General features: G+C 41.8%; 1 protein-coding gene across 1 annotated transcript in view; it reads right to left on the bottom strand.

Moving 5' to 3' along the window:
• Window positions 1–23,407, bottom strand: part of SGCD (sarcoglycan delta) — a 500,195-nt gene that overhangs the window by 167,609 nt on the left and 309,179 nt on the right. Inside the window, exons 4-5 of the mRNA XM_003404624.4 lie at window positions 11,602–11,689; window positions 5,904–6,023 (exon numbers count right to left, since the gene is read on the bottom strand). Coding sequence (XP_003404672.1) covers window positions 5,904–6,023; window positions 11,602–11,689 — 208 coding nt within the window. The remainder of the gene's footprint in view (window positions 1–5,903; window positions 6,024–11,601; window positions 11,690–23,407) is intronic.

Below are 23,407 nucleotides of genomic sequence, written 5' to 3'. Positions count from 1 at the left end.
CATGTGTGCCTCACCTCTCCGATTAGGCCCAGAGCTCCTTAAGAGATCAGGAAGGTGCATTCCTGTCTGTATGGCGCAGTAGCAGTGATTTGGAGATTGTGTGTGTGTGTGTGCGCGCACGAAGCCCCGGTGGCACAGCGGTTCAGAGGTCGGCTGCTAATCAAAGGGTTGGTAGTTCAAATCGACCAGCCACTCCTTGTAAACCCTACGGGGCAGCTCTACTGTGTCCTATAGGGTCACTATGAGTCAGAATCGACTTGATGGCAATGAGTTTGGTTTTGGTGTGTATATACACACACATATATACACACACACACACGCATACACACACAAACACATGTATGCAGTAAAAAAAAAAAAACCGAACCCGTTGCCGTTGAGTTGATTCCGACTCATAGCGACCCTATAGGACACAGTACAACTGCCCCATATGGTTTCCAAGGAGCACCTAGTACTTATACATTTAATAAATGAGCAGTAGTAAGAACATTGCCATTCCTTTCATTATAATTATCAATTGCCAGGTTGCACTAGAGAATTTCATCAAAAACTAATTCAAAAGGCTGAATGTATCATCAAATGTGGTCTTAAAAAAAAAATTAAGAAGTTAAACATCAGACCACATTTAAATTTCTATAAATCTTACGCTAATTTAAATGGCTTTAGATTTAATTAAAAATGTTTTTCAATTGATAATAATGTAACAGATAATTAGCATCAAGTGGCATCTAAAGGACATATTTTTAAAAAACTAATCTTGAGTATAAATAGATTTAATTAACAATTAGAATAGTACTTTATAATTATGCTTTGTTTATAAATGCTGTAATATCCAATTCATTGTTAAATGGAATTGGTCATTAATTAAAATCAAAGTCATGTTTTTCCTGGTGTCTCCATGAAGGAGCTTCTTAGATACACTAGCTTTTACATCGTCTGCTTTCTTGCCGTTTCTGCCCGATATTTAATAACTTTGCTTTGTAATTAAGGCTAACCTAGATCATGCCTCAGCCTATACCTCAGTTTTCTACCTTTTTCGTCCTTAAATGGGTGGTCCTGACTACAAACCTAACTTTGCTTGTGTCAGACCTAAATAGATACCTCTCTAATATGGAAAATCCAATGATGGCAAAGGCATTCACGTTCATATTAAGAGTGAAAGGGCCTGGCACCTGGATGACAGCAAGGTCTTGAAGACTAGGAGAATGGTGACACCACACAAAAAAAATTAGGGAAGTGTGGGAGGCAGGGAGTTTGGAGGAGGAGACAAAGTTCAGTGGCAGATAATGTGGTAGAAGTGATGGGAAGATCCTCCACGCAGAAGAGTCTAGGCTGTTGGGAATTTGGAACTAGAACTGAGAAGTTCAGGGCATATACAGAATTGGGGGTCATCTGCAAAAAAGTAAATATTGAAACTGTAGATAGTTATGGGATTTCCCATAGAATTGTGAAAAGAGAAACAGAAGGACTGAACATCGTGGGAGTCCAGACGTGATCCCAAGTGTGAGTCCACATGACTCACCTGGTGACAGAAGAGTTAGTGAGGGAAGCAGAAGAACAAGCAGAAAGGTTGGAGAATTGTGGGAATGGTGAATAACCAGAAGCTAATTTTTTTTTTTTAAAAAGGAGGGGGACTATCTAGAAAACGGTTACCTAATTTCCTTGTCCTGTCATTGTGATGCCAACACGCTCTGGAGTTCAGGGAAGCTGAAGATGACTGTAACAGAGAGTACTGGTCAGACAGTGTGGTGGGAACACCAGCTGGATTCAGATCCTGGTTCTGCCATTTACTCTCTGTGGACTCTTGGACAAGGTATTATACCACTCTGTGCCTCGGTTTACTCATCTGTAAATGAAGGTCATAAGCTTGGGCCCTCCTCATAATGCTGATATGAAGATCAAATACATGTATTCACAGTAAGTGTTTCCTTTGGCACCTCACACAGAATAAACACTCAATATATGTGGCGCAGTAGTTAGAAGCTTGGCTGCTAATCAAAAGGTCAGCAGTTTGAATCCACCAGCTGCTCTTGGAAACCCTGTGGGGCAGTTCTACTCTTTCCAATAGGGTTTCTATGAGTTGGAATCAACTTGACGGCAAAGGGTTTGGTTTCCTTTTTTTTCTTTTTTTTTGGTTTATTCGTAGTTCAGTGGTAGAATTCTCACCTTCTGTGCGGGAGACCTAGATTTGATTCCTAGTCAACACACTTCAAGCGCAGCCACCACCCCTCTTTCAGTGGAGTCTTGCATGTTGCTATGAACAGGTTTCAGTGGAGCTTCTAGAATAAGATGGACTAGCAAGAAAGGCCTGGTGATCTGCTTCTGAAAATCAGCCAGAGAAAACTCCATGGACCACAACAGTTAGATCTGTACCCAATCATGGGAATGGCACAGGACCGGGCAGTGTTTTGTTCTGTTGTGCGTGGGGCCATCATGAGTTGAGGGCCCACTTGATGGCAGCTAACAACAATAACTGCTTATTCCTACTCAACTATAGACTAAAATAACTAATTTATGTATGTTTCTCATCATATTTATTCATTCATTCTTCCTTCCATTCTTTCTTTTGTTCCTCTATCTGGGTTTTATACACATGGAACCCAAAGCTTAGAGAGGAAGCCAGACTTGGCTAGGGCCATGCAGATCCTAAGTGTTAGAGGAAAGATTTAAACCCAGGTCTGTTGGACTCCACCCTGAAATACACATCTACGTTCAAACTTCCTGAGAGAGCTTGTGTGCTCTAACAATTCAAAAAGACAAACTTGTCATTCAGCTGAAAATGAAACTGCCTAAACTTCTCTCCCTTGCCAATATGCCGAATCCCAGCTGACAGGAAGCTCATTTCCGCCCCCACAGGAAGCTCATTTCACCGAGTGGGTTGAGTCAAGATTTGCAGGGTGGTCATTTCCAAATCTTTTTAGCAGGGGTAGCAGCAGTGATGTTTGTTGTGCTGCTGCCTTTCTCCACTTTTGCATAAAAAAGCAAATGCTCCTAATCATGGGGAGAGACAGATGTTATCCTACCTCGGTCTCTAAGTGAAATACCACAAGCGTAACTACCACCAACACGAATATCCTCCAGCCTTGAAGTAACAGGAAACTGCTATCATCTTCCATTTATTAATCTAATTGCGGGATGAAGGCAGTTCTTTTTTTTTTTTCTATTTTATTGTACTTTAGATGAAGGTTTACAGAACAAACTAGCTTCTCATCAAACACTTAGTACACATATTGTTTTATGGCATTGGTTAACGGCCCCACGACATGTCAACATTCTCCCTTCTCAACCTTGGGCTCCTTGTTACCACCTTCCCTGTCCCCTCCTGCCTTCTTGTCCTTGTCCCTGGGCTGGTGTGCCCCTTTAGACTCGTTTTGTTTTATGAGCCTGTCTAATCTTTGGCTGAAGGGTGAACCTCGGGAGTGACTTCATTACTGAGCTATAAGGGTGTCCTGGGGCCATACACTTGGGGTTTCACCAGTCTCTGTCCAGCCAGTAAGTCTGGTCTTATTATTATTATTATTTTTGTGTGAGTTACAGTTTTCTTCTACATTTTTCTCCAGCTCTGTCCAGAACCCTCTATAATGATCTCTGTCAGAACAGTCAGTGGTGGTAGCCAGGCACCATCTAGGTGTACTGGACTCAGTCTGGCGGATGCCGCGGTAGTTGTGGTTCATTAGTTCTTCAACCTAATCTTTGCCTTGTGTCTTCGGTTTTCTTCATTATCCCTTGCTCCCAAACGGGTGAGACCAGTGGAGTACCTTAGGTGGCCACACAGGCTTTTAAGAACCCAGACGCTACTCACCAAAGTGGAATGTAGAACATTTTCTTTATAAACTGTGTTATGCCAATTGAACTGGATGATCTCTGAAACCATGGTCCACACAACCCTCACCCCAGCAATTCTGTCCCTCAGGGAGTTTGGGTATGTCAATGGAGCTTATAAGACCCTGCCTTGTACGAGTTGTGCTGGCTTCCTCAGAATTGTGCACTGCCTTACCCTTCACCCAAGTTGCCACTCACATATTGTCTATTTAGTGTTTCTCTCTCCCACTCCTCCTCTCCCTCGTAACCATCAAAGATTGTTTCTTTTTGTGTGTAAACTTTTTCATGAGCTTTTACAGTAGTGGATTCATACAGTATTTGTAACTACTTTACATGAATTTTTTCATTCAATCCTTCCAACATCCTCTGAACGTAGATATTTCTATTACCTTTATTTTATAGTTAAGCAAACATAGGTACAGAGAAGTTAGGTAACTTGCTTAAGATTACACAGCAAGTAAAGGGTAGAGATGAGGTTAAAATCAGAGTGGGTTAATGACAGAAACATAGCTTTTAACAGGAAATAAGAGAAGGAAAAGTAATATTAGTACTAACAGAGCAAAAGTCCACATAAGAAAAAATTCATGTAAGTGTATTAACAACAGCAGCTGTTAATTTACTGAGCATTATCCCTGGATGGTGTAAAGAGTTAGCACACTCAGCTGCTAAACAAAAGGTTGTAGGTTAGAGTCCCCTCAGAGGTATCTTGGAAGAAAGGCCTGGTGATCTATTTCCAAAAAAAATCAGCCACTGAAAACCCGATAAAGCACAGCTCTACTTTGACACACATGGGGTTACCACGAAATGGAACAAACTTGACAGTAACTGGTGGTCATGGATTGAATTGTGTCCCCCCCAAAATATGTGTTAATTGATTTGGGTAGGCCATGATTCTCAGTATTGTGTGACTGTCTACCATTTTGTTATCTGATATGATTTTCCTATGTGTTGTAAATTCTGCTTCATTGATGTTAAACGAGGGGAGATAGGCGGCAGTTATGTTAATGAGGCAGGACTCAATCTATAAGATTAAGTTGCATCTTAAGCCAATCTCTTGTGAGATATAAAAGAGAGAAGTAAGCAGAGAGACAGGGGGACCTCATACCACAAGAAAGCAGGGCTAGAAGCAGAGTGCATCCTTTGGACCAGTGTTCCTGCACGGAGAAGCTCCTAGTCCAGGGGAAGACTGATGACAAGGACCTTCCTCCAGAGCCAACAGAGACAGAGCCTTCCCCTGGAGCTGAGACCCTGAATTGGACTTTTAGCCTACTAAACTATGAGAGAATAAACTTTTGTTTGTTAAAGCCATCTAGATAACCAAGACACCAGTACTGGTATTTTGTGCTAGGTACTGTGATCCGTGTGTATAACATGATCTCATTTAATCCTAGGCACAGCTTGGAATGGTGAACGTTCTTAGCCCTATTGAGCAGAAAACAAAATTGGCTCAGTGGTAACTTGCCCAAAGTCACACGGCTAGTAGGTGACAGCCCAGGAATTTTAAACCAGGTCAGCTCCAGCATCAGGACCCTTAAACCACTATGCTAGACTGTTTCAGTGTCCAGTTGTGGAAGACTAAATCGTTGCATGCTTTCATTGAATGGTTCCCAGTGGTGGGGTCACAGAAGTTCTTGCACATATTCTGAAAGGCAAATTCTCAGGCACTTCTACCAGAGCTTCTTGTTCAGTAAGTCAGTAGTTGGATCTATAAACCTAAACTTTTCAGAAGTTCCCTGGTTGATTCTTAGTATGTAGCCAGGTTAACAAACTGCTGTATCATGTATATAAGTCATGGCTGCTTCTTACAAGATGGCTGGTCTGTGAGGACAGATATGCTATATTATGCTTCTTTGCATGAACACATATCCTAACCCAAAGCTCAATGTTGGTACACATGCCACAAGGATTTTATGGCCTGAGAAACTTTCACCAGGGGACCAGGCTCCATGGATATTCAACTGCCTTGCTCTGAAAGATCCAGGTAATTGGCCTAAATCATGCATTCTTCTAGACACCATGCCACTTTTCCTCTAAAATCTACCAGTAGCATCAAAGCAATTAGATGATGACAATTTCCTTACCTAAAACTCTTAATCGCTCAGCTCCTACTACCACTTCATTGTCATCTGCTGAGAAGAGCAATTTGCCAGAGACGGTTTTTACTTCAAACTTTTTCCCATAAGCTTCTACGGCTTTTGGACCTAGAAAGGAGAGAGAGAATACATTAGCCTCATTGCATTTGATAACAAAAGGCTTTCCATCAAACATATACATCTGACAAGATTGCATTGGACTTTACTGTTAAGTGGATTGGTTTCCAGAAGCCAACCATGAAAATCAGCCTTGTGACTTCAGTCATGTCTTGTCAATTACTTTTAATCACAGGCTCTCAAGCTATAATTTTAAAGTACATCATGTCCTTCCTTCAAACTAATGCTTGCATGAGATTTCGCTCAGCTAGCCACCAAATTACTGTCAAATACTTGTAGTTTTTTTTTTTTTTTTTGCTTGAACATATCAAGACATGAGAAGCTAACTACCTCCTGAGGCAACGCTCACATCTTTGGTCAGTCCTAACTGTCAGAAAACGCTCCTACAAATTCAGCTGAAGTTCAAATTCACAGCTCAAATTCAGCAGTGGGTTTTGGGTAAGGAAGCAAGATTTTGCTCTTGATTGGATGCTATTAGAAAAAAAAAGAAAGTGGGGGTCATTTTATGATTATCATAACAAATCTTAACAAGAAGTAGGGAAGACCAGAAAAATGTTAAAGCTGTAATGGACAAAGAAAGAGCAGTCACTCATATTAGCCAGGATAGGGGGATATTTGGTCATTTTTGTGGTTTGAAAAATGTTTATGATTTGTCTGTGTTCAGACCTGATCAGAGTTGACTGTTTTTTTAACCCCTGTGTCCATGAGAGTCACAGAGTGCCCTTGTTTGATGTTGATATTTTGTGAAATTGTTTCTGTTCAATAGGAGGACACAAAGTCCTAGCTGATAGTATCAGACTAGCCCCTGCCTATCTGAGTCTACATTTCCGTTTCTCATGGTTATTGGGCTAGCTATCAGAAGACATGAATTATGTCCCAATTCTCTCTTATTTTCTGTTCAATGTGACCTTTGGCAAATCATTTGATCTTTCTGAACTTCAGCTTCTACATCTGTGAAACGGAATGATCACTGCCTACTCTACCTCATAGAAAGGCTGAAAGGAGCCAAGGACATTGCCTTTATAAAAAGAACACTCTGTAGACTGAAAAGAGCTGTGAAATGGAGGGCTGCTTTTGTGACCATCATCGTCATCATCAACATCACCATTTTTCTCATGCAATGGTCACACCCACTGAAAAGGATTAATGGCAAGTATCTCTTAGCCAAGGAGCCCGGGTGGCGCAGTGGTTAAGAGCTTGGCTGTTAATCCAAAGGTCAGTGATTTAAACCCACCAGCCACTCCATGGAAGAAAGATGTGGCAGTCTGCTCCCATAGAGGCTGCAGCCTTGGAAACCCGGTGGGGCAGCTCTACTCTGTCCTGTAGGATTGCTGTGAGTTGGAATTGACTTGACAGCAATGGAATTTTGGTTTGGTATCTCCTAGCCCACTTTCCCTATTCAATAATCACATCAATTCAGCAGGCGTGATCTCTTGCCAATACATCCACACTGCTCTAACACAAAGAAAGGATATTGGGGAGCCTCCTTAATGAGCAGGAGTTGAAAGAGCAGAGTTCTACAGACTTTCCAAGCAGGATGGGACCTGGACCTGGGATCCTGTCCGACTGCCTTCATGCTGCAGATGAGGAGAATAAGTGACAGCGAGGCTAAAGACTCTTTCAAGGTCACCAGTGAGCTAACAGCATATCTGGGTTTGCAATGGAGCTCACAGTGTTGTTTCACAAAAGAAAAGAATGTTGATTTGTCTAGGATGGGGAATGAAGATGGTGCCATCATGGCTGGAACAAGTAGGATATGAGCTTTTAAAGGATTAAAGGAAGAAGAAACCTGGAAGAAGGAACATTTCAAAGAACAGAGATGTATAATGAGGGACTTGCCTTAAGTTTTTCTGCGAGGGCTGAGGTTTAGCTGTCTTCTTGGTCATACAAAAACCTTCAGTAAAATCTATCTTACTTGGAGTGGTTATCTTTTTTAAGGGAGGGTTGTGGATGGGGAGGTAATGAGGAGCTAAGAAACGAATGACTGGCCACAGGATGGGTGTCAAGTGAGCAGTTTGCCCCCTCTGGATCCAGCCACATGGCAAAGTCAGCTGTGACTAGGGGAACACAAATCCTGGGACTTGGCCTTCATGGACCTGAGTGATATCAGACTTGATCCCCAAGGAGTCAAGGGCATCTTCACGTGCACAATCTGAGTTGACTCTGAACTCATGACTGGGGTTGTGAGCCACACAGAAGAGTACACAGCAATCAAACAACACAAAGCACAATTAAGTCATTTTGCCTTTCAGAAGACATGATGAAATTTACCAAGGGCCAGAATTATTTGGGTTTATAAAGTTCACTAATTGGTAGCTTTAGCCAAACCCCCACAGAGCAACTGCTGGCTCAATGGTGCAGACGGCTTGCTCTTTTGTCAATTTCATCTGGGTCTGCCAAACTTCCCTGGACATGGCCCGAATCTTAAAAAAAAATGATTCTAGAGGGAAAAGCAAATGGAGCCAGAGACCGTTCAGGAGGTCTCCTGGTAAATACATTGTTTCTGTCTGGGAGAAGAAAAATTGCTATTTGTAACCTAAAACTAATCTTCAGTTAATCCCCCTCTAGGTAGTCTATGTGTGAAGAAAAAAAAAAAATTTTTTTTTTTAATGTGTGAAGTGCCCCCTTAATTAATACCTTAAACAGAGAAGAGAATGAGTGTGGCAAGTGTAGAAAAATGGAGTGTATCAGGATGAATCAGCAGTCTCCAAGTCACGGTGCAGCCACAACTCTGGAGCTGGAAAGGCCTGATGGCCATCTGCCTTCAATCCTTTCCCCAACTCCCCTAACACTGGACCCTCCCCTACTCCTGCATGATGTTGTCAAGGACTCCCCTACAAGTTTCCTCCTTGTGGGTCAGAAGGTTCCCTGATCAGATCAGCTACGGGCCTGATACGAAATCGGCAGCATTATGGGTAAAACAAAAGGATGGCGCAGGACTGGGCAGTGTTTCGTTATGTTGTATACAGGGTGCCGACTCGATGGCACCTAGCGACAACAAAAACATGGGTAAAATATGCATTTGTGGCCTATCCTGGGAACCTTAAAGTATTGTTGCTTGCAAAAAGATTCCCTGAGCTGCTACCATTAGAATTGGAAACAGGCTTTTGAGGCTCGCATTGGATAAGCAAGAGAATTCCTGAGTCCTCAGGATTGCCTTAGTAGATCACACTGATTAGAAGGCAGGAGCAATTTGCTGTCAACTAAGTACACAGTTTAAGAGGCACTGGAAACTACTGTCTGCTGGACTTGTTCTGTGCTTGCCACTGTGTGCATAAATGTGGATGTAAACAGAGTGTCCTGAAGAAAAACTTTAGAGGGTGTATGTGTATATGTGTTTGTGTGTGTGTGCTTGCGTGTTTAGAACTACATTTTTAACACATCTTCCATTCTCTCTAGAAATCATCTTGAAAGGCTCCACTGGCTGGTATCAGAATGGCTTCTTGTCCATATCATTTTAATGTTAGCTATCTTATGCCCTAGTGGTGTAGTGGTTAAGAGCTGCTAACCAAAATGTGGGCAGTTCAAATTCACCAGCCGCTCCTTGGAAACCCTATGGGCGCAGTTCTATTCTTCCCTACAGGGTCACTACGAGTCGGAACTGACTTGATGGCACCTAACAACAACAGCAATCTTGTGCCCTACCTTAAGGGTTAGGGATAGGTGTCTCCCAGCTCCCGTGAGTGCCCTTTTGGGCAAGGGAGACAGAAGGAAGGGGAAGAGGGGAAGGCAGGAGCAAGAGTGGAAGGAAGAAAGGAGGGAGAGAGAAGAGAGAAGGAAAGAGAGGGAAAGAAAGAGACAGAAGGAAAGAGAATAAAAGGAGAGGAGAGAGAAGGAGAACGAGTGGACAGAGGTGGGAGGAGCAAGGGGGAGAAAGGGGAGAAGGAGAAGAGGAAGACAGGGACAAAAGAAAGAAAGAAAGGAAAGAGACAGGAATGAAGAGAAAGAGAAGGGGGAAAGGAGAGAAGGGAGAGGAGGAGGTAGGGATGGAGAGAGGGGAAAAGAGAGGACGGGAGGCGGGAGGGAGAAGAGAGACTGGCTGACTTTTGCTGAATGATAGTCATTTGGGCAGTTCTAGCTTTATCAAAACAAAATCTCTCAAGTAAACTGAATCTCCCACTGCAAATAAATGGCAAATGATCAACAGGCTAAATAAGTTTCTTTTGAATGCGGGAGTCTGGGAGCTGGAGGTTGGATTTATTTCCCTCCTGGAAGCAATTTTCACATATGCTGCTTAAATCATTGCTTACTGAAGCTGTTTATTTAATTATTTAGCATTGTGACTGTGGACCAGATGTTATATAAGCAAGGCCGACAATCCAGTCCGCGCTGAAACAACATGTTTATGGATTCTGGACTCCACTGTGGTACAATTCCTTCAATCCCTCAGTTCCTCTGTTGGTGGATAGTCCAAGGCACCCAGCAGCCCTGAACCTCCAGACATTCATATGAGGCTGTCCTGGGGGCAAGCAGGCTTCCTTCCTCAGCAGAAAAGGCTCTAGGCACAAAAGCACCTGTTTCCCTTGGCTTGTTTATGAGTGGGGCTCCAGATGTTTTAGTCACAGTAATGTTTCAGGGCATTTGGGCAACTGGCTTCTCCAAACGTCCATCTGCATACTTTTCTCTTAGCCTGGAAGCCAAACAAATGGCATTTTCTGTCTGGAAGCTTAACAGTGCCCTTCAGACCTACGCCCCCTTTTCCTTTCAATGGGTGGGTGCATAATGCCGCCTGCTTACTGCAGCTCAGACACTACAGAGGGGGCATTGATCATATCACTCAACACATTACCACAGCCATGATGTCCAGGTTTATCATCATAATCATTATTACGACTAAGTTAAGTCCTTGTTTAAATTTCAGGACTACGCAGCTTAAAACCCAGAGGGTGCTTTCCGCAGCAGTTAGAACAGATCTGCTCTATCAGAAGGGAACATACAACGTACAAACATATTCAGCAGCGATACATCTGCATCTCGCAATTGAGTTAGGTTCAAAGTCAGCACGCATGGCAAATACATGGCATGGATGCAAACTATCACTGCAAATTCCTTTTACAACCCATAAGGTATGGTGTGCACAGCTTTGTGTGCACTACGCTCTCAATCAACCCAGCACAGCCGGTTTCTCCTCTGGCGTAGGGGCAGAGAGCTTTTCTTTGGTTGTGCACCAGATGCAGCAACTGGCTGATGTTTAGGGGCCATGTTACATGAAAAACCGTTCCCCCCCTCCAAAACAAGTATAGTTAAATTTGCATAAGTTAAATGTGTAGATATGATGGGATTCTATGCTTTAGTAGAATCGTAGAATGCATGCTACATTCTTTTTCTTGACCCAGTAAAATGTATTAGCATTCTTCTCTTCAGTTCACACGCTGTTTGACTCAGTTTTGATCCAACCTTCAACATTTTGTGAGTGAATATGAATGCGGCTGCTAAATAAAAGGTCGGAAGTTCAAATCCACCAGCTACTCCTTGAAAACTCTATGGGGCAGCTCTACTCTGTCCCATAGGGTCACTATGAGTCAGGATTGACTTGACGGCACTGTGCTAAGTTCTTTCTTTTTCTTACCTGTTATCAGCTGAGTTAGCACTTTAGTCTGGTCATTGAGAATGTTCACTGTAACATTTCTGGCAGATTTGAAGTACAGGGCATTACCCTACAACGAAAAAAATAAGAGAAACACATGACAATTGCAGCAGATTTCTAAACAAAAAAACTATAATCCCAACTCTCCAACAGGCTAAACTGGTCTCAGCCAAGTTCCAATTGATTTGCCTTTACTTGGGAACTCCAAATGTGTAATCATCTCCACACATATGATACTTCACAGATATTCATCCAAAATAGATTTCCCCCAAAGAGATGGTCACACACTTACACACTCACTCAATATGGATTTCCCTAACACACACACACACACACCCCCCAAAGAGACAGTCACACACATACACACTCACTCAATATAGATTTCCCTAACACACACACACACACACCCCAAAGAAGACAATCACACACACACACACTCAATATAGATTTCCCTAACACACACACATACACATGGAGGCACACACAGATTATTATAGTTGAATCAGAGACAACTGGGACATAGAGGCCTTTAGAACTTAACACAGATATCATCAGTTAGCCTTGGTACACCAACTGATCAGAGATGACTGGTATCAATACCAACACCTATGGGGGCTTTTACAAGGTGAAGAGGGGAAGGCATGACAGCCACCAAGGTATCTTACCATATGCAGACTGACAATCTGGAGTCAGGGTCTCTCTGAACCAAAGTTAACTGATAAAATGGTTAGCCAATAGCCATGACTTGTTTAGACCCTGAGTAAGCAGTTATACTTGGGGGGGAGCTGGGGCCCTACTGTCCAGGAGAGAGATGGTGACTTCTGACCCATCAGGACAAAGGACAACCACTGATTCAGTGCAATCCCCTGCAATGATTTAAAATTAAAATATCACAGTGATTTAACATTAAAACTTCATATAAGTATGCTTATATTATTGGGTCAGGGAAACAGAAAATCATTTAGTTCTAATATCATCATAGATTTCTATATCTGTACATTTGGAAATAAATATTAGCCCCAGATATTTTCTCCTACATTGTTGCATTTAGCAGTTCTGTATTCAGAACTTTAAAACAATTTAATAATGCGAGAATTCAGAACCTGGAACATGGACAGGACGTTATATGTTGCTACAAGTTAATGTACCAACATTTCTATTTGTGCATTTAGCAGCTTGGCACTACAGACAGAGGAGCAAGCTGGAACCAGGCAACTGGATGGATTCCACTGTCATTGATTAGTGTGTGACCTTGAGAAAGTCACTTAGCTGCTCTGTGTTCCAGTCTTTGCACCCTCCTCCTTCTCTACCATCAACATCGATATCATCACCAACCTCATCACTAACATAATTGAGTGCCCACTGTGTGCCAGGTATACAGCAAAAGCTCTGGGTCAGACTGCCTGGCTTCCAATCCCACCTCTACCACATGCTAGGTGTGTGACTTTGGGCAAGTTACTTAATTGTTCCAAGTCTCAGTTTCTTTATTTGTATGATGATACAAATATTAATTATCATTAAAATTATTAAAATGCATGTATTATTATTACAATTATTAAATCACATATGTAATTATTAAAATACACATAGTACAGTGCTGGGTACTAGTAACTCCTCAGTAGTTATTAGGATAAGGGGAGGGTAGGGCAAGGAAGAAGAAGGAAAAAAAAGGAGGAAGATGAGGAAGGGAATGAGAAGGGGTAGGGGGTGAAGGGAAGGAGGAAGAGAGAAAGAGGGAAGCGGGGAGAAAGAAGGAGAGAGAGAGAGAGAGAAATGCGGAAGAAGCCCTTCCTTTGCATTACGTAATCTTCACAACATATCAGTGGAGTGAGCCAATGGTTTCTTCCATTTTCAATCTTTTGTTTCCATGTTCCAAATGGTCTCCTTACATGTGGCTGGCTTACCATTGTCTTTCAAATCTCAATGTCTTCAACTGCTTCCATCTACCCTTAATATTATCTGAATAATTCAATTGCACTAGAAATCTCATAACAGTTTTGCTGAAGATTTACAGCAAGAGATATAATAAAACTACCCATTCCTTTTTATTACCATGTCAAAATATTATAGTTTAGCATTAATTGTTCTAATATGTTAACATCCTGGGAAACAGAATCTTTGCTACGTCATAGTTTAAACAAAGAGCCTCATTCTAGCCTGGGATCCCTTGCTCTAATCCTCCCATATCATATCTCCAGGAAAAAAAGCACTAACTAGCTAACAAATGTAAAGAGCCTTACACTGCAGCTGACTCAGTGCAGTTTTTACTTTGCTCCTTGACTCTGTCCCCTGAGACTAATGGTGGTAGTTGTGGTTCAGTGGTAGAATTCTTGCCTTCTAAAAAAAATTTTTTTTTTTTTTTTTATGCAGGAGACCTGGGTTCGATTCCCAGCCAATGCACTGGTAATCATGCACAGCCGCCAGCCACCTATCAGTGGAGGCTTGCGTGTTGCTATGATGCTGAAAAAGTTTCAGTAGAGCTTCCACACTAAGGTCCACTAGGAAGAAAGGCCAACAAAGACCCTGTGGATCACAAAGGTCAGAGCCCCAACCAATCATGGGGACAGCGCAGGACCAGCAGCGTTTTGTTCTGCTGTACACGGGGTCGCCATGACTCTGGGCTGACTCAGGGGCCAGCTAACAACAATAAGACTAAATCAGGAAAATACCAGCCAAGCGAAGTGTCCTTGAGGCCTCTACGGTATTAGAACAAGTAGAAGAAACACTATGTGTTTGATAAAAAGCCCAATTCTACCCTTTCAGCTTCTTCTTTTCCCCTCCTCTCCCTCCCACTCACACTGCAGCTTCTGGGCCTGGGGAAGTTAATTTCTGTCTTAGGAGCTACTGCTCTGGGGCCGGTGACTTTCGCTAACCACCCTCAAGGCCAGGGGGCATGAAAGTAACTACAGAGAGGCACAGCTATGCTAGGCAGAAAGGAGTTTCTGGCAGACTCATGCCCAAATAATGAAGCTCAGAGCTCCTGACCCGGTCAAGTCAGTCTGGCCAATCAGCTCGTGATTCCTGCAAACACAGGGTGAGGTCACCTGGGAGATACTGAAGGGAGGCAACAACGCACCGTTGTCCCCATATTGAGAGGGAAGAATGGTTCGTATCAATACTTCCCCAAATAACTAAAGTGCCTGGCATTTGGAGCTGAAATTCTCAACACACAATTCTGAGTTAAAGAAAAACACATCTCTGTTGTTCTTTAAAGCAGAATATGCAAAACAGAATCAAATCTTTTCCTTTTGACCCAGGGCCACTAAAACAGGCGTGAACTCCACTAGGCCCTCAATGGGCTACTGTAGGGACATGGCTGTTTGGACATTAAGAGGCTCCATCATACGACATTTCAAATGAGTGTATCTCCTGCTTTTCAAAAAATTATTACTTATTTTTGTATCAAAACAGTACATGTAAAAGCCAAATACTATGAGGATTATAACAAAGAGCAGCAATTCATATCCCTCATCATTACAAGAGCTTTCAACTTGTCTGCATGATCCACATTGTTGTTGTTGGGTGCTGTCAATCGATATCAACTGGTAGATAACACATGTGACAGAGTAGAACTGCCCTATAGGATTCCCAGGCTATAATCTTTACAGAAGGAGCTCTTCTGGTGCAGTGGTTAAGTGCTCAGCTGTTAACCAAAAGGTCGACAATTTAAACCCACCAGCTGCTCTAAGGGAGAAAAGATGTGGCAGTCTGCTTCCCAAGAGATTACAGTCTTGGAAACCCTATGGGGCAGTCCTAGTCTATCTTATAGGGTAGCAATGAGCTGGAATCTACTCAATGGCAACGGGGGAAATCTTTACAGGAGCATATCGCCAGGTCTTAGTCCTGTGGAGTCACTAGGTGGGTTAGTAGCCCGTTGCTTAACTGCTGGACCACCACGATTCCTTTGCATGTTCCATATGGTCCCAAATATGCTTATATGTTGTCACTTGATCAACATTAGACATCATTCATTGAATTTCAACTGAAGACAGGGATTTAGATCTCTTACACACACACACATGCACACACACTCACACTCCTTCATATACTCCACAACTTTGGTTAAATTAATATTTAGAATTTACATTATTATGATTTTGTGTATACTGTTCACAGGTGAACCAAGTAGTATGCTTTGACTACATTTCATTTTTCTTTCTTCCACAGTTTTTATTTCTTCCTGGAGTCAATACACAAATGCTTCATAAACAAATCAAAACAACAAAAACAAAAAACTGCTTAGTTTTCTAGTTTTCTTTCTCTCCTCTTGTTCAATTCTTTTCCTTTTTGTTCTACTTTCTGAGAAATACCTTCAACTTTAATTTTTAATTATTTTATTGATCTAAAAAATTTTTTTCCTACAACCACACTTCTAATTTTTAGGAGCTTTTCTTATTCTTTGAGCCTTCCTTTTCATACTACCCATTACATTTTGAGGGACACACTATCCTCTCTTAAATTTCTGAGAATACTATAAGCATTTTTCAAGTTTTTCTGTTGTCTCCATGTTCTTTCTTTCTCCCAAGTTCTTTTTTTATTTTTCTGCTTGTTCTGCCCTTTGCCACTCAGACTAAAGGGTTTCCTCAAGTGTCTGGTGCTCCTTGACTCTGTTTGAGAGGAATAAAAAACTTGATTAGAAGCTCTGTGCTTCTGAAAGGCTGAACCTTGCCATAGAGAACAAGGATGGGGGTTTTGGCTGATACAATGGAGAACCTTCAAATGTCAATATCTATGGGCTACTCAGTAAAAAAAAAAAAAAAAAAAAAATACCATGGGTTAATTGCATTAAAGAAGAATTATCCAAACTCCTGCCAGGAAGGTGGTGGGTACAACTTTATATGTAAAGGCTCTGGGTGTCAGAGGGAAAGGGGGCTGGGCATTTCACCGCTCAGTTGGCAGACATTCTATTAAACCATCAGCTTTCAGTGCCTCATTCCTGACTTCATCTATGTCCGATGTCCCAAAGTCCAGAGTTCCTGTGGTCCAAACTTTCCAGAAAGCAGTCCTTTTATCTTCTGCTACTGAGGCACTGGTGGTTCAGTAGCAAAATTCTTCCCTTCCATGTGGGAGTCCTGGGTTTAATTCCTGGCTGGTCCACCTCATGCACAGCTACCATCCATGGAGGCTTGCGTGTTGTGATGCTGCTGATCAGGTTTCAGCAAAGTTTCCAGACTAAGACAGACTAGGAAGAAAGGCCTGGCAATCTACATCCAAAAATCATCCAGTGAAAATCCTATGGATCATAATGGTCCGATCTGCAACCAATTATGGAATGGCACAGGAAAGGACAGTGTTTTGTTCTGTTGTGCATGGGGTCATCATGAGTTAGGGGGCAACTTAATGGCAGCTAACAACAGCATCTAAGATAGGTCACACAGGTCACTTGGGGATGCTATCTGGGAGAGCGGTGAGTCAAATTGGTCTTTATGCAGGTTTTCAACCAATTCTGTTTTTCAGTCCCACTCCAGGGCCACATTATGACTTTCATGGGCCCTAGGCACTATACCTAGAATGCCTAATGGGCAAGCCAGCTCCATCCCTACCCACACTCTGACTCTTAGACCTACAAGGGCAACCAGTTCCTGAGCCTCCCCAGGGTCATATATCATGAATCATCTCCCTTCTGTTTTTGCTGATCCCACTGCAAGTCTGTAGGTCCTCACTTCCATAGCCTTGGCAGGTCAGCTACCTCTCACCTATCCACTTCCCATCTTCTAAAATTTATCTGCATGTTTTGTCTATTATCATTTATTCTCCCTTTCTTAAGTCACCTGTGCTTACTCCTTTGTCATTCTTCCATTAACTGTCTTTTTCAGTGAGGTTTTCCAAAAGAAGCAGAGACCTATGAGCTCTCACTGTTTTCAGTTTGTCTACCTCTAGAGTCATGTCATATGGAGTCCTTGGGTGGCGCAAATGGTTAAGCACTCAACAACTAGCTGAAAGGTTGGAGGTTCAAACCTATACAGGGGCACCGTGGAAGACAGGCCTGGCAGTTTGCTTCCAAAAGGTCATAGTCTCAATAATCCTATGGAACAGTTTTACTCTTCACACACGGGTAGCCATGAGTCAGAATCATATAAGACTCACTTCATACCCACTGCCTTTTGAAGAGTAAAGCACGTTAAAATTGTGTGTAAATCAAGAGCAGGTAATCTCTGGTCAAGGACCCCTCTTAGGCCTCCTATATAGACCAATTCAGTGCCTAGAATATGTTAGATACTGTCCTGTTGTTGTGGTGGTTAGTTATTGTCAAGTCAGTTCTGATTTATGGGGACCCCATACGTGCAGAATAGAGCTGCTCCATAGGATTTCCAAGGCTGTGACCTTTTGGCCTTGGACCTGTTTTCTAAGGTACCTCTGGGTGGGTTTGAACCACTGATATTTTGGCTAGTAATTGAGTGCTTAGCTGTTTACACCACCTACAGACTCCTTAGGTGTCCTTGGCTCTGCAAAACGAGAAAGACAGAAACTTTATCTTTGAGAAGCAACTTGCCCAGAAGGAGAGTCGGTCAATGCAAAATAACCGTAACAACAATGTGATATCACTTCAGTAGAGATTTATTCTTTCCTGGTATGAAGGTATGAAAGACACAGGTTTTATATTTCCATTTTATGGCAAACCATATCACTACAGTCTGTGTTGAACAGACATGGCTCCCAGAAGTTACTCATATTGATAAATCCTACCTTGTAGAGTATTTTCATTGCCCTCTGAGGAGCTAACAATCTGGTAAGTGAATTTAGACAAAGAGAGAAAACCACTAGACAACACAGAAACAAGTTCCACATTCAGAAAAGGATTTCAACTCTCAGTGTGACTGAAGTTCAGAGAAGGGAGCAATCAGTGTGGCTGGAATTCTGAGGGGAGTCTTCCCAGAGGAGGGTACCCGACTTTGGCCTTCTCCTTCAAAGCAAAAGAGGTAGGGTGGGTGGTTCACAATAACCCTACTGCTAATTTAGGTAACAAGGGATCCTGCCCTTGTGAAATGAAGGTTCAGAATGTAAACCCTGGAATCAGGCTGATTTGGACTCCAATAACAACACTTATTTACTGTGTGGCCTTGGGTAAGTCACTTATATTCTTTGAGCCTCGATTTCTGCTTCTCTAAATGAAGTTAAAAGCTATATAATGCTGTTGCTATGAGAATTAAGAGAGAAAGTATGTGTGAAGTGCCTAGCACAGTAACTAAAAAAAAAAAGCTTCATAAACAGTAAGCAAAGAAATAAAATTTACATTAGGAAGGCTCCTTGGAGACAGCTGATTCTAGTACTAAGACAAGAAATACACAAGGTGAGCTGGGAGCATCTTGTAGTATCAATAAGAAAAAAAAGAAAACACTAAAATCTAAACCCACTGCCGCTGAGTCTATTCCAACTCATAATGATCCTATAGACCAGAGTACAACTGCCCCATGGGGTTTCCAAGGAGCGGCTAGTGAATTTGAACTGCCAACCTGTTGGTTAGCAGCCGAACACTTAATGACTACGCCACCAGAGCTCTACCAGAAAATAAGGAAGTGCCCCTAAAATCCCCAAAACGAAAACAAAAAACAAGACCCCACAATCAAGGGGGTATGTTAAAGGAACACAGGGGAGCTCCCGATAGCCAAAGCTAGAAGAATTTGAGCAACAAAAATAACACAATATGGTATTGTAACCCAAATTGTAAAATATATATCCATGAGTCCATACTGACATAAAAAACTATTGAATAAACAATTAAATGGGGGAGAATAAACAAATCTCCTGAGGAGAAATGTTCCGGGTAATTTATGTAGATTATCTCCGCTCAAGGAGGTGGAGCACAACTTCCTTTTTCTTAAGTGTGGGCTGCACATAGTGACTTCCTTCCCAAGAGTACAGGATGGAAAGGGGAACAAAGGAGTACCTTTATGGTGGAGAAGCCTGACAATCCCTCCTCCATGTGATCAAGATTAGCATCACCAGTGGTAAGTCATGTGGATGGTATATACCTGTGATGTGATATAATGAAAATCCACTCTACCTCTGAGTCCTTCCTCCCCAAACCCCATAACCCTAGCATCATCATGAGAAAAATATCAGACAAATATCAGCTGAGGGTCATCTATCAAACAGCTGACCAATTCTCCTCAAAAACACCAAAGTCATCAAAAACAAAAGAAGTCTAAGAAACTACCACAACTAAGAGGAGCCTAAAGAGATATGACAGCTAAGTGGAATGCAGTATCCTGGATAGGATCCTTGGGAAGAAAAAGGACTTTAGGTGAAAGCTAAGGAAATATGAATCAAGTATGGACTTTAGTTAGTAATCATGTATCAATGCTGGCTCATGAATTTTGACAAATATTCCAGACTAATGTTAGATGTTACTAAGAGAGCAACTGGGTCTGGGTATGCGGCAACTCTCTGATCTTCAAAACCTTTCTATAAATCTAAAACTATTCTCAAATAAGAAGTGTTTTTTTTTTTTTTTTTTTAACTGTATAAAATGCTAAATTCTAAGATCCTAGAATTATAGGAAGAGATTTTGTAAAGACAACCCATTTCTGCTTAGATAAGGAGCATCACAAGCAACTTTTTCAACTTTGGGGTTGATCAGGTTGTTAGAAAATCCTCCCTTATACTGAGACAAAAATCTATTCTATGGGGCTTTGCAGTTACCAAAAACCAAACTCACTGCTGTTGAGTCGATTCTGACTCACAAGGGTTTCTAAGGCTGTAAATCTCTATGGAAGCAGACTGCTACTTTGTCTTTACCAAACCCATTGCTGTCGAGTCGGTTCCAACTCAGTGACCCTATAGGACAGAGTAGAACTGCCCCATAGGGATTCCAAGGAGCAGCTGGTGGATTTGAACTGCAGCCATTTTGGTTAGTAGCCCAACACTTAATCACTTCACCACCAGGGCTCCACTTTGCCTTTAGGAAGATTGAAATAAATGACAGCATATGGGTCTCTCATAGCCAGTTCTCCACCCACAGGTCTCTATGCACATTGTCATTCTTCCTTGGTCAACATACAGACAACAGAGCAATCAGAAGTTACAGCTTCTTTGCAGAAGGCATCACAGAGTATTAGCTGCAGTGATTGATGTTTACTAAAATAGTACTAACTATTGATATTACCTGGACGAAGACTGATATAAACTTAAATTTGTCTTCAAAATCATCCCCAAAGGGTAGTTTGGATGTTTATCTTCAGCAAATGTCAACCATCTCTATCATAATCATAATTATTTTTAGTAAGATGCTTCAGTTGTCTCTTAATTGGTCCTTTTAAAAATTATCACAGGTATTTAAAAACAATATCATAGTATGGTTATTTTTTATTTTCCTTTGGAATGTTTTTTTATAATTAGAAAAACCTTTCCAGTTGTGAGTAACAGGGTTACACTATGAAACATTTACTCAGAGTAGTCTGGGAAATGGTCCATTTTTCCACTGTAGCATTCCTGTTCAGCTGCTCTCTGCCTTGTGTCCAAATTTGGGTGCATTTAGGTCTTTCTCAACATTTACCTAAGCTGAGATTTTCTATCCTAATGATTCCTTTGAGATGTCATGTTGACATGTTAACACTGCAAGGAATGCCAGCTTTTCTAGACCCCAGCACATTCCTGGCAACCATTAGGCTTTCGATAAATATTTGTTGAATAACTGAATACTCAGATCAAATTAAAAGACAATGAAGAGGGGGAAAAAAAAAGAGTCAACAGTTATCGAATGAAGAGTGATGATAACTGTCAAAGAGAGTTTAGGCATGGGTGATACAACAGGCTAAACATGGATAACTGAGTGATGGGAGGAGGGTGTGTAGATATATAATCAACAAACATCTGCTTAACACCTAACGCAGTGCAAGAAACATAGGTGATACAAATGAGACTTGATGACAGGGAGAAGCAGTGGCACAAATCATCACCCCAAATTCCTGCTGACATAAAGATGAAGTGATGCCTGGAATCTTCCCTGAGCACACAGCACTCATTAGTATGTGGTGTTGAATATGCCCTCTTGCAACTGCCCCTTAGCAATTCATTCCATTAACATTTTTAAAGCATCTTCTAGACAAGAAATACTGCTGAGTGCTGAGCACGGGGCCTCCTGCTTTCCTGGAGCTTACAACATAGTAGGGGAAACAGACATTAGATTAATAGTTCCATCCAGGCTTGTATAACTGCAATGGCAATGTGTGCTATGGATACAGAGTTGCAGGTGGAATGAGACTACATGGGGGGGTCATACCCAAACCTGGGGAGGGTAGGTCAGAAAAGTCCTTTCTCAGGAAGAGACACTGCAGCTGAGATCACAGGAATGAGAGGGAGTTAGTTAGCTGAACCAGAGCAGAAAGAACTTTTTGGAAGGACGAGCATGTGTACCGACTCTGAGGCAGGAGGGAGCTTGGTACATTTAAGGAACAGAGAGAAAGGTTAGCATGGTTGGAGCTTGATGATAAGGTATAAAGTCGAAAACACATATCCCCCACCTCCCAGTCTACCACCAGCTTATAACATTGCCCACACTGTCCTCTGATGAACAGAAATGTTTAATTTTGCTAAGAAAATTTGTTTCTTCCTATGGATGGTGTCTTGGGGTTCATAATGATGTCCTTTCCTGCTCTAGTTCATTTTTTATATTTTTTCTTCTATTAACATTAGAGTTTTATTTTTATACTTACATCTTTATTCCCCTGGAGTCCACTTTTTTGTGTAGTTTAGACAGGAACCCGAATGGGAGCCAGTTTCCTCAACATCACCTACCCAACAATCATTACGTCCCCACCGTTATGTGGTGTGACCTTTATCATATGTCCCCAAATATACACAGAAATGTCTCAAAATCTTCTAGTCTGCTTCAGGGTTTGTCTGTTTTTGCACCGATACCATACAGTTTTACTTCTGTGGCTTTGTGGTGTATCCAAATACCTGGTAGGCCTATTTACCTTCTTTGCTTTTATATAGGCCATGCTAATAATTTTGAACTTTCTCTAAAAATGGAAATTCATTGAAGGTTTTTAAGGACTGATTTGAGTTGGTTATCATTTTAACCTGATAACTTTGGCTACCTTGTGAGGATGGATTTGAGGGGAGCCCTGGTGGCGCAGTGTTAAGTGCTTGGTTGTGAACCAAAAGGTTGGCAGTTTGAATCCACCAGCTGTTCCTTGGAAACCCTATGGGGCAGTTTTATTCTGTCCTATAGGGTTGCTACAAATCAGAATTGACTCCATGACACACAACAACAGGCCTGATGTGAGAGGTCAGGCAGGAGTTTATTGTGGCATCCAGGTAAGAAATGATGGTGGCTTGAAATGGGGTGGAGGGAAGGGAAGACAGGTAGAGAGGTGAAACACATAAATATATTTAGAATTGACAGGGGTTGGTAATTGATTGGACTTGGGGATAAGGAAGGAAGCAGAGACAAGGATGACTCCTATTTCTTAGCAACTGGAGAAGTAGAAGGTTACAGAACAATGGATACAGTAGCTACAGAACAGTGGGTGAGAGCATACTTGAGGTGAGACTTTGGTAGGTGGGAAGTCAGGGACTTAAGAATTCAGCTTGGACATGTTAAGTATGAAATAACTTGGAGAAGTCTGATGTATTGGGTTCAAGTAATGGGTTTTCTCTTAGTTCTCCATCCTATCTTTTAAGTTATGCTGTGCATTCATCCTAGATACTAAAAGCTGCATTATAAAATGTTCATAATTACTCTATCTCAGTTGACAGCTTTCACACAAAACCTACATATTCTCCATGTTGATTCTCTTTTGACAGCTTGAAATTTGCTTTCTGCTTTCTCTAGGCATCATCA

This window comes from Loxodonta africana, chromosome 2 (genome assembly GCF_030014295.1).
Source record: "Loxodonta africana isolate mLoxAfr1 chromosome 2, mLoxAfr1.hap2, whole genome shotgun sequence".
Taxonomy (NCBI): domain Eukaryota; kingdom Metazoa; phylum Chordata; class Mammalia; order Proboscidea; family Elephantidae; genus Loxodonta; species Loxodonta africana.
The sequence above is the reverse complement of the archived record's forward strand: the minus strand, read 5'-3'. Positions and strand labels throughout refer to the sequence as shown.